Source organism: Meriones unguiculatus, chromosome 8, assembly GCF_030254825.1.
Source record: "Meriones unguiculatus strain TT.TT164.6M chromosome 8, Bangor_MerUng_6.1, whole genome shotgun sequence".
Taxonomy (NCBI): Eukaryota; Metazoa; Chordata; class Mammalia; order Rodentia; family Muridae; genus Meriones; species Meriones unguiculatus.
In genome coordinates, this window is record NC_083356.1 from 75,530,113 (window position 1) to 75,542,482 (window position 12,370).

General features: G+C 43.8%; 1 protein-coding gene and 1 long non-coding RNA gene across 8 annotated transcripts in view; one reads left to right on the plus strand and one right to left on the minus strand.

Moving 5' to 3' along the window:
- Garnl3 (GTPase activating Rap/RanGAP domain like 3) overlaps positions 1 to 12,370 on the minus strand; it is a 139,854-nt gene that overhangs the window by 69,548 nt on the left and 57,936 nt on the right. For all 7 annotated transcript variants that reach the window (XM_060389961.1, XM_060389960.1, XM_060389963.1 and 4 more), the window contains one exon: positions 5,320 to 5,394. In XM_060389961.1, the coding sequence (XP_060245944.1) occupies positions 5,320 to 5,394 (75 nt within the window). The remainder of the gene's footprint in view (positions 1 to 5,319; positions 5,395 to 12,370) is intronic.
- On the plus strand, positions 5,020 to 10,742 carry LOC132655882 (uncharacterized). Its single transcript, XR_009593812.1, has 3 exons — positions 5,020 to 5,305; positions 8,543 to 8,769; positions 9,564 to 10,742. It is a non-coding gene; the product is annotated as an uncharacterized LOC132655882 (long non-coding RNA).

A 12,370-nucleotide genomic window follows, 5' to 3' on the forward strand; every position in this document is an offset into this window, starting at 1 on the left:
CACACTGCCTGATGAATTGAATGAGGAAGCTGTCTGTGCCATCCTGAAATCTGTGTGTGCCACCAGCACCCGACTGAACTTTCTTATTTTGTCCTCAGATTTTTTTCCCTTGATTTTCTCAAAAACTACATTTATACATATGTAAGTAGTTATTTGGAAGTAATTTTAAGCTTATCTAAAATCTACAAGGATAAGAACAGGTGTGTGTATATCTGTGGAGACCTGCCGTTGATGTTACTATCTGCTTAACCCTTTGCGACCTGACGCTCACAGACTGGCCAGACTTGACAGACAGTAAGTTCCAGGGATTCAAGTCTCTAAACCCCACACCAGGGCTGGGATTGCAGGTACCTGTAGCCATGCCAGGCTTTTTAGATGGGCACTGGGTATCCTAGCTCAGGTCCTCATGTTTGTACAAGTATTCTACCAGTACAGCCATCCATCCAGAACACATATACTTTTTTCCCTGAGCCACTGAAGACTCAATTGCACAAGTGAAAGTTCTTTGACCTTAAACACTTCAACGTACATTTCTCAGGAAAGAGGTCTTTTCTTACATAACTAGATCACAGCCTTTTTCCTGGTGGTGGAGTTTGAACCTTGATCCTTCTGTATGCCAGGCAGGCACTCAACCATTGAGTTACATCACAGACCTGCAATTGAGCTTTATTAATCTCATAAATTTAACATCTATACAATGTGCTATCATCTGTATTCCGAATTTGTCAGCATACTCAATGCTGATGAATGCTTCTCCCCTTTGGTACACGATCATTTGTTTCTGTGTCTCATTTAGATTCCCTTCGGAACATTTTCAGATTTTTGTTTTTTGTGACACTGGCATTTTGAAGCACATCATGTCCTCCCTTCCTTGCTTTTTCAGTAAAGCACTCTTTATCTTATGGCTGTCTGATGCTCTCTCACAAACAGATTCAGGGTCTGCAAATCCAGCCAGAACACTATGTAGGTAAGGCTCGTCCACAGCTTAGTTAAGTGGCCTTACTTAAGCTGCCTATGTGCTCCTTGTTGGAACGGTTGACTGTGATCACCTCAAGGTGTTTCCTCTTTGTTTTGACCTTTTGGGGTGACTCAGGAATAGCAGTGAATTGGCTTCTGTTCCTTGAAGGATTTCTGCATGATTCATTATCTATAGTCACTTGTGTTTAACCATGAGTCCCTGGCAGCATTCCTGCTCCACAGATCTTTCCATTATGCAACCAGGCAACATATAGCTAAGGCATGGAGCACACTGGCCAGCCTCAGGTCTCAATCTACCCAACAAAGGGCCACTCAGGTCAGAGAGTGGGCCTCAGCTACTCTGACTCCATAGAGGCTAGTGTCATCGTCTCAAGGCCCTAGACCCTAGAAAGTTTCCAGAGAGCCTTGAGAGACCTCTGTGGCCACAGCACAGCAGGCTTCTGGAGCTTCCAAGCCTCGCTGGCTTAGCCTGCAAATCTTTCTGTTTCATTTTTTTTTTCTTTTCTTCCCTTCCCCCCCCCCCCCTTCTCTTTCTGTTTGAATGTCCTCAAATATTTGACTTTTGGCAGGAAATGCCCACATACATTCAGACTACAAATGAGACCAAGGTTTTGTGTTATGCCTGTGAGTCCTCAGGGTTCTCTCCATAGTGAGGTTGACACAGGACTGAATGCATTTAACTAGCTCCACTTCCCAGGCTACACTGCAGGCTACCTGGCCAGGGCAGGTCGGTGTTGGCATAATGTTATTCTGCACTGTGTAACGAGTATCCCTGTATTATTCAAACGCTGATTTCTCTGCCCCCGTACCTGGTTGCAGTTCAGGCATGGTACCGTAATGCTTATTCTAAGAAACTCCTCTCTAAAGTTGTATAAACATTGCCCCATTTAGTCTCTGATTTGTCAATAAAGCTGACCAGCCAATAGCTGAACAGAAGAGAGAATAGGGCTGGACTTCCATTTCCAGCAGGGGAAGGGTAAAGAGGAATTTGACAACAAGGAGAGGTCCAAGAGAGAGAATGTGAAACAGCTGGAGCAGAGGAAGCCATAAAATCCAAGTATCTCAAGGATTTTGGCTGGGAGGTGGGAGATTAGCTCAGAGGACTAATATAGATTAATATTACTCAGTTATTGTGCATAGAAACTTGTTGAATAAAACTAAGGTCTCTGTCTCGTTTATTTGGGGGATAGCTGGGTTAAAGAAAAACTGCCAGCTTTAAATTTCACGCATTAGGTTGGACTTTGTTTTTTCTTTTAAGGACTCTATATTTTTAAATTACTGTGGCAATTGATGGAATGGGAAATACAGGCTCAGGCACTTGAACTCAGTTACTGGCACTATTTGGAAGGGTTAAATGGCGCAACCTTGCTGGAGTAAGTCTGTCTCTGGGAGCAAGCTTTGAGATTACATAACTGTCCCACGTGCAGTTGACTCTCTGTTTGCTGCCTGGGTTAGGGGATGTGAGCGCTTAGCTTCCTGCTCCTGCCACAGTGCCTGTCACCACCATGCTTCCTGCCACGATGCACTCTTATCCTCAGGAACCACAACATAGTAAACTTCCTTTCCTACATTGCCTTTGGTCATGATACATTATAACAGCAATAAAAAAATGCTAATACCATACCCCCGGGTCTTTCCTTTACATGTGTGTACACACATACCATACACTCACATATTATATAGATGCACAAACACACATGTATCCACAATAGCGGTTTATTATACTGACACCTGTTCTTTTCATTCGTTCATTGTTGTAATCCCACTGGTACACATGGATATGTGCAGGTAAAATACCATAGACATAAGATAAAATAAATGAATCGCAAACAAAGAAAAGAAAATTACTCTGGGGCCTGGGAATGTAGCTCAGTTAATAGAGTGCTTGCGGAGCATGCCATGGGCCCTGCGGCCCTCCTTAGAACCACAGAAACCGGGCATGGTGGTATAGGTCTGCATTCCTAGTATTTGAGAAGTAGGGGCAGGAAGATCAGTTCAAGTCCATCCTAGGTCACACAGGAAGACTGATGTTAAGCTGAGGAACATGAGACCAAAAGAAAGAAGGAAGGAAGAAAGAGAAAGAGGGAAGGAGGGAAGGAAAAGGAAAAAAAAATCTAGAAAAATCTGGATCTATTTTGTTCTTGTTAATAATTGGTTAAAATCTTTTTTTTTCCAGTTAAACACTTGAGCCAGGCATGGTGTTGTAATCTGTCTCAACACTTGGGAGGCAGAGGCAAGAGAATCATGAGTTCAAAGTTCCCATAGGTTACACAGAGTTCTAGGATAACTTGGGCTATATGGTGAGACCCTGCCTCAAAATTAAAAACAAAACAAAACAAGCTTTTAAAAGACCCAAGCAACAAATCCATTGATAGAGACTTGTAAGATATGCAGCCTGCATAGAGAACACAAAGCAGGACGCTGAGCCCCTTCAGCTGCTTTCCGATCTCTCATTGTTATTTTCCATAAGTACATATATATTTAAAGATTATTTTAAATTACTTTCAATTATGTGTGGGGATATGCATATGAGTGCAGGGGACTGCAGAGGCTATATGTGATGGGTCCCCTGGAGCTGGCATTAGGAGGTTGTGAGCTGTCTGATGTGAGTACCGAAAACCAAATGTGTCCCCTGCACGAGCAGCAAGTGCTCTTAACTGCTGAGCCACTGCTCCAGCCCCAGAACAAATTCTTAATTGTTCCTTTAGAAATGTTCCCACCTATTGAAAAACATGTTTTCCATTATCCTGGACTGGTTTTTATGTCCAGTACTTAAATATTTTTTTCTGTAATAGTATATACTTCCACTTCCTGGTGTGTGTGTTGAAAAGATGTACGTATGCAGGTGTGTGTTCTTGTGTATATACATGTAGATGCAAGAACAAGACATCCAGTGTCTACCTATATTGCTCTCTGCCTAATTTCCTTTGAGCCAGGTCTTTTACCGAAACAAAAGCTTGTGTTTTCAGTAGGTTGTTCTACCGGTGAGCTCTCAGGATCTACCCACGTCTGTCCTCTGACACTGGGGCTACAGGCACATGCAGCCATGGGAGCTTGGAATTAGAACTTGGGTCCTCATGCTTGCAGAGAAAGTACTCTTACTCACTGCCTTTCTCTAGTCCAACTTCATTCTATCTCATAGAATACAATTCCACAACTAAGCATTCCAGTGTGCAGCTGTACTGTAACTCACAATCTCTAGGATAGAAATTAAGGTGGTCCTAGGTCTTCCCTGTTTTAAATATTGCCATACTACTCCCCAGAAGAATTGCTAGCCAAATGATACAGACTTTGCTATTAACTTCTCTCTCCCAAAATTGCATTTTCATGTCCCCAAACAGTAGACAACCCTTCCCACACTGACAAAGGTAAATGTGTAAAAAGCTGGAAGACGGTGCCCTCTGTTCTGCTATCAGCTAACTGATACACCAGGAAGCAGTGAGGGAGTCCCCAGTGGTCCGCCCAGGGCGATGCTCATTTTAATTAATAACTGGGACGAGCACACAGATGGCAGGACAAGCACCTCTGAAGGGGACATAAAGCTGCTCAGTGGGTGAGCTAATAAGACAGGTGACAGAATCAAGATGTCACAAAACTCCTGACAGTTAGTACTTGTGGGATGTGCTAATGAGATTACACTCAATGTGGACTATGCAAATTCTTGTGCTTAAATACAAAACACAAATTGCTCGTGGGGAGACCACGTTCTGAGGGCAGGGCCCATGTCCATCCTAGTTAGCAGAATACCGACTCAGAGACATTGAGTCACAAATTAGGGGTAGGCTGAAATTTAAATCCAGGTCTGTCTCAGCCTAAAGCCATCTCCACCATACCCTGATGCTGCCCCACATCTCAGCAACAGTCACCTGAGCTGGACTGCCAGACAGAGGAGACTCAGTACTCAGAGCATCTCCAGTAAGGAACGGGTCAGGCCCGCTTCTTCGATGGCTCTGTGGAGCATGCCTAGTGTCCTGCATTAAGCTGTGAGGACCTGTAATCCCAGTGCTCCAAGGAGATGGAGACAGAAGGGCTCGTTCTTAGCGAAACTGAGGCTCATTAAAGAGGCTGTGGACCTCCCTCTGGTCTGCTGTGGGCAGAACAGTCCCCTGTGTCTACCTGACTTTGTGACAGTCTTTGAAAGAATATGTGGAATTACCTGCATCTTCTATGACCCTGTGATGGTATTTCTCTTTTATGTCTACTCTGTACAAAGCTCTGGAAAAATTATTTGTTTCTTCTAGGGCTCAGTTTAGGCAACTCATCTGTGCTCATGGGATCAGTGTCCACTGCTCCAGCTGAGAGCTTGGTGACAATACAGGAACTAGAGGTAAGGACACTTACCTCATCTGTAGAGCCATTTTCCACTCGGAATCTTCCTGCTCTTTGGATGGCTCCATCGGCATCGCTAGATATAAGCTGAGGAGGAAAGAATGTTCAGTTATGTAGCTGGGCCTCCATTTGCAGAATTCCTTTTACTTCTTCCTAGAAGCAGCCCCATCTACTGACAGTAGCTGGCAGACACAGCCTAGAAGCAGAGTCTACTGTGAGCCCCAAAGCCTTAGGAGTCTGTGAGAGCAAGTCCCACCTAGATGGAACATTTTCCCAAGCTGAAAGCTATAATCTATGGAAAAACAGTCTTAATCCACATCACATGTGGACAACTGGCAGCTCACAGATGGCAGAACTCAAAGCCAAGCCCCAAGCTCAGCCACCTTCCCAGGAAAGCCTAGAAAACAATTAGTGGCTGGCATGAACTCAAGGCATAGCCACCAGAGAAAGCTCCTGGGCTTCATTCAGTTTTAAGCAGTTTCTAGAAGGCCAGTGTGGTCCTTTCAAGGCCAGCTGTGCGCAGCTTGCCAGCAGGCTGCCTTTAGGGAGCTCGGTTCTAGCAAGGAGAGTGCAGTTGGCCCTGCAGTCCTTAAGCTACTGTCAAGATGTTTTCCTTCAGCCTCCTCGGAAGCAGCATGGGAAAATGATGTACATGTGCTTCCCAACTTTTAAAATCTACCTGAAGTTGATGTCAAGGTCTGCCAACAGCGTCCACATCTCAACCGTATCAGAACACATCTGCCCAGGGTGCTGCTTCTCACCTCTAATTCAGTCTCGCTCTCACACCACGGTACAACCGTAAGAGACATGGAGGTGTGAACAAAGGACACATTTTCCAGAACCATCCCACACAAGCAAGTCTCGCCATATTAGAGGATCCAGAAAAAAAAAAAGATTGGAATATTTTTTCTCATGGTAAATATGAAAATAAAAGGCAGGAGGATCTTTGAGTTCAAGGTTGGGTCCGTCTACATTGAGAGTTCCAAGCTATCCAGGGATAAAGACTGAGATTCTGTTTCAAAAACAGGATGCATGTGGGAGAGTTGGCTCAGCAGTTAAGAGCATTTGCTATTGCAGAAGACCTGGGTTCGATAGCACCTGCGTGGTAGCTCACAACCAGATGTGATTCTAATTATGGAGGATCTGATGCCTTCCTCTGACCTCCCCAAGTATGAGGAACTCACGTGGTACACAACACACAAACCAAAGTCTAAAATTTAAAAACAAAACAAAGAAGGGCTAGAGAGATAGCCCAGATGTTCAGATCACTTGTAGCTCTTGCTGATGGCCCAAGCTCAGTTCCCAAGCTCAGTTTCCAGCACACACAATGGCTTACAAATGCCTGTAACTCCAGTTCTGGGGGATTTGCTTTCTTCTGTCTTCCATGGGGACCAGGTGTACATGTGGTGTACATACATACATGCAGGCAAAACACTTATATCCATCAAACAAACAAATAGCGCCCCAAATATAAAATTGTATCTAGTTTTTATTGTGTGCTCCTATCTACCATGTACTCTTCTGTCCCTAGCAATACAATCTCATTTACTTTATGTAATAACACTGCAAGTAGGTACTAGTATTACTCTAAGTTTTAATGAGGAAAAGGTTAAAAATCATAGCTAAGGTTACACAACTAGTTGACAGAAGCACATCTGGGATGTGACAAAGGTAGCCAGGCCCCAGAAGCTGGCAGCTAGCCTGTAAGCATCACCTCACCTAGAAGGTCCAAAACAAGCTGAGGTTTTACTACTAATCCTCAGCCTGAAAAGGACCTCTGGACACACATGGATGGTGTCTGTCTGGAGCTGGCAAGTGGCAATGATAAATCTACACTGTCATAATACAGAGCAGGCAATGGAATTTCACCTTGTCCAGAGGTCTGAACCTCTCTTTTGAGTGACAGTGAATGTCTCTTTCTAAGAACTTCAAGCCATGTTGGCAAGTGCTTTGTAGTTGGTGGTGGGGTTTTAGGTCATGCAAGCTAGCTTTCCCTCAAGGGACTTGAGGCTAAGGCAGCCATGTGTTCAAATTCCACCAGAAAGCCAGCCACTCACTCTGGCAGTGCTCTGCACATCATAGCTAGGCCAGGCCAGGATTCCACTAGAGAGAACATTTGGAAGCTCTATGAGGAGACTTGCTTGGATTCTTCTTGTGCTGAGTCCGTGTCCTTTGGCTGTCACAAACCAAGTATGCTAACAGCTATCAGTGAATTCTGTGAGTCTTTCTAGCGAACTATAAAAATGGACGGCGCTCAGGGTACAAACTGCAGATGGTACAGGAAGGAAGAGTGAGCTTGTGGATTGACTTTCCCTGAGGCCAGTTCTGAACTGCAAGAGAAAGGGCCTGAGAGAAGGCTCAGTGGGGAGAGTCTTACTGAGTGAGCCTGGTAATCTGAGATCAATTCCCACAATGCACATAAAGGTAGAAAGAGAGGTTCTACAAAGCTGTTATCTGGCCCCTGTCCACATGGGTATCATGGCACTAACACACAAAATAGTAATGAAGTACAAGTGCAAGATAAGGTAAGGTCTCCAGGGACTCTGCCATTCTCACAGGGGAGACAGCAGTGTCAGTGTCTCCATGGACAGTGGACACTCACTGTTAAAGTACAGGGAACAGCAGAGAGAATTTGAGTATGGTGGTGCTGCTGCAGGCTGCTGCAGGGGCTTGGGATGAAGTGTCTGGGGGTCACATCAGGACACAGCAGGCAGGAGCAGAGCACCAAAGGCAGCTCACAATGTCTCCCACGGGTAGATGAAGGGACAGAGCCCACTCATCCTCACTGTTACTCCTGAAATCTAAGGTAGTAAAGTCCTGGCCATGCAAGCCTCATGGAGTACTTGGGAGAAGAGCTGATGCTCATTCATGATTCATCCATATATCCACAGAATAAACATAAATAAGTATTTCTCACTACATCCCCAATACTGCCAAGCACAGGTAACTGTGTCCTTTCCCTTTGCTGAGATTAGAACAAGAGGCATAATGCTTGTCTTAGTTTGCAAAGTTTGAGAAGAAAGGACGAACACACTTCATGATTTAATAGTTGGAAAAGAGTTAGTGCCCTCTGAAGTCAGTCATGAAACCCAGACAGAAACAACTCAGATCTCGCCCTAAGACTCTTACCTTTACATTTTTTCCATCACCAGCTTCATCCAGAGCGCCATCATCTTTCACCTGGATGGCTTGTGGCTGCCTTGTTTACAATTTGCTCTTGACCTATATGTCTCAGCTCTTTATTCTAGGCCACCCAAGTTCCCATTGCTTCAAGATGCCTTCCCTGGCTTCCTGCCTGAACAAAGGGCCACTCAGCAGTGTGGTGTTTTATATCCTTTCCTGTGATTATGTGATCTCATTGGGTCTCTCCTTAGACAAACCCTTTGTTCCTTAATAATCTCCATGATGACAATGCCTGCCCTCATCTGCTGTCACCACTGCATCTGCAGAGCTAATGTGCATGTATGTATTTATTGGGCATGTATAAACAATAGGTGAATTCTGTGATATTCATTAGGCTGAAGGCATAGTAGGCTCATTACTCACATGAGAAATGTCAGACAGTCTGCTTGTCTATCACATGGGGAACACCAAAGAGAAAAAAAAAGCCAAGTAGCCCAATGCACAAGTGCAAAGTGAAGTCAGCCTGGTGAGTCCCTCACAGACTCTTGCAGGCTTAAACAAGTGCCACTGAACATGTGCTACAAGGGCTTCTCAGACAGTGAGATGGAGCAGTGGCTGGGAAGGAGGTCCTGCTAGTGACATGCAGGCTGGGTGCACAGTGGCAGTCCCAATGAGGCCCACCCTGTCCCCATTCTAGAGCTGTTTGAGCCTCTGAAGACTGTCACAGGAGATGATGAAAAGCAGGGTGCCCAGATAACTAAAGATTACCCCCCCAAAAAGAATTATAGAAAAAGGTCTTTGACGACAATAGAGAAGCTACTGCCAGGTAACCTTCCTTCTTCCAATTACTCCTCACTAACCTCTGGTCTGGCCTATTAAAAGCACAGAAAACCTGGCACAGAAAATTGACACTAGCCATTTTATTAAAAGACTGGACTCGGGAATGACTCAGTATCTCCCAGAACTCATCAGAATGCCCACAGCACAACTCAGAAGTCCCCTCTTCCAACCCATCCCAGGGGCACACAGGTCCATGTGCTATAAGGTCCACTCATGCTTTCTTCCACGGTGCCATAGTCATATATGGAAACATGACGTAGCTGATCATCTGACCTGATTCTCTCCATCTGTAGGTATGCAACAGCCCTGGGTGGCATGTGCAGAACTACCTTCAAGAGGGTCTGCCTCTCTCCAGGGCCCTTGCCGTGGCTCTAGTAATAACCCCAGACACCACAGAGGCCACAGAAGATTGTATAAAGATGGAAGAATTATCTTGAGCCTGAGTGTGGGGAGAACAGCCACCAGCCCCTCCGTAGCTAGCTGGATGTGAAGGAGAATGAAGTCATCAGGACTCACTTCACTATTTTTCTGTCTATAAAGAAGAAAAGCACTCACCCTGTGACAAGTTCATGATTTAAAACATGGAAACTGATCTGAAGCATCAGAGCATGTGTATTTAAAGAATAATGAGCATAACGGGTTTTGCTAGGTAGCTCAGGATATCTCTGAATTTATGATCCTCCTTGCCTCAACCATGTGAATGCTGGGACTACAAGTATATATTCCACAGCTGCCCATAAGTGCACAACTTCTCAAAGCACTTAATCAACTTTAATGTATGGAGCTAATATTGAGCATGAACAATCCTAAGAAGTACCATAAAAGAGAAAAATTCTCCAAAATGCTGTGAAACTATAGAGATCCTGTTTAAGTACAATGCAACCGAATGAGTAAAGCAACTAGAAATTAAAAAGCCTACTTTTGAGAAAACTCTTGGCTTCAAATGATTTAAACAGCCATGATAGTGAGGGGCAGTCAGAACATGCGGTGCCACAGACATTTTAAGTCTAATGAAATTCGTACTCCGGAGCGGCTGAGCACAGCTGAAAGCAGGGGATCAGGTATTCGCTTGTAGAAGATGTGACAATGGATTACAGAGCACAGCCAAGGCAAGCGGGACGGGGGAAAGGAAATGGTCAGAGGGCAAAGTGCAGAATAAAAGGAACAGAGGCAACAGGCTGAGGTGATTGCTAAAAAGCAAAGGGCAGGTGGGTAAGGTGGTATACACTTGGAAACTGAGGCAGGAGGTAAAAAGGAAGACAGATGTGCCCTGTCAAAGTAAAGGGAATACAATCATCAAAATAAAGGTTCATTTTTAATGGACACATGGTTTCCTAGGCAAACAGGGAGAATTAAAAGGAGAAATTAAAATATGTCAGTAACTGTAGAAACTGTAGATGCTGAAAGGACACTGTGGGGTGGCCTGGCTCTTCTAAGAAGCCCAGTGCCCACACACTGCAGGGCCACTTTCTCAGGGAATCGCTGGCCGTTCTGGATAACTGAGTCAATGTATTTATTACAGGTTTGTTTTCAAGAAAAAAAAAACTATATAAACAATAGCCATTCACAAAATTTTAAAAATTAATTTTAAATAAAAACAGGATGAAAAAATGTTATTAACTACCATTCAGTAAAAATGTTATTAGATATTAGTTTTATATTATAGACAATTAAATGACAACCTTTTTAAAATGAATGCAAATACATATTTCTTCAAAACCAAAAATCTCTCTCTGTTCTGCTTAGTTGCTCTGTGGTTTCTGTTCCTTGGCAGCTCACGGTTCCTGTTCAGCCTGCACTTGGTATCAAGTGTACAAATCACAGGAACACATTACACTTAGAAAAAAACAAATTCCTAAAGGTTATGTAAAGTACACCTTTAAAAAATAGTATTTGTTGTTTCCCCTCCTTTCTTTAAAGAATGGGGAATGTGGCAGTAAGTACAGATTAGGGCCAGGGCTGACCAGTTCAAATCTAAGTTTCATATTTGTTGGTTTTGTGGTGCTGGGGGTGGTGATGCATATCAATCTTTGCTCCTTATCTCTGAAGTGAAACAACAAAAGGTAGAAGGAGGAGAATCAAGTTCAAGGTCAGTCTGGGCTACAAGGAGATTCTGAAGCCAGCCTGGGCTACCTGGTGAGACTTTATTAAAAAAAAAAGTACTATATGTGCATAAAATGAATGAAGATGATATCTGTGTCTAACTTTGCAGAGGGAACTCAATAATGTAAAACACGTAAGCCAAGAATAAGTCCCTGGACTTATTCTTAGAGGCATGCAGCAAATACTATAGTACTAATTTCGTGTTACTGTGGTAATGGTTAACATAAGACATTCTGCTGGCTATTAAAGCACTAAGTAATGAAACTGCCTTAACACTTGATTTAAAATCTTGGAATATCTGTTTAAACATTGGTATATCTGGAAAAAAAAATGGTGAGAGCATTTTTTTTTCAGGACCTGTACTATCTGCTGTACTAATAAAGATAAATACCACCCAGTTCTTGCCCTAGAGTACCTCGATCCTACTGGGTGCATGTGAGAGGGACAAATACATATAAACAGATAAATCACAGCCCAACCTGGTTAAATGCCATAACAACAGAAGCCAGCACAGGGTGGAGGTCAGAGGAAATGGAGGTCAGCTCTGCCTGAGGGAGCTTTGGAAGGTTCCAGTGCTATAATGCAATTTATTCTGCAGCTATAATGCAATTTATTCTGCAGCTATAATACAATTTATTCTGGTACAGGACCTTTGAGAAATGATTTTCAATATACCTAGGCTTATAAAACTATAAACATTGGTCAAAAAAGCAGACTCACTCGATGTTTTATATGCAAATCACACACACACACACACACACACACACACCCCTCTTGTTTAGAAAGTATTCAGAAGGAAGGACAGTTTCAGCCTTGTATCAATAGAGGGGTAGACTCTGGGAATGCAGCTCAGTCTTGGGGTCTCCAGCACTGTCAATAAACATAAATGAAAGGGAGGGAGCAGGCAGAAAGGTGGGCAGAGGGAGCCGTGCTGCATCAGAGAATGATGCCATGTGCCTCATCTCCTGTTTGGTTGTGTCTCCTTTCCAGGTTGTGT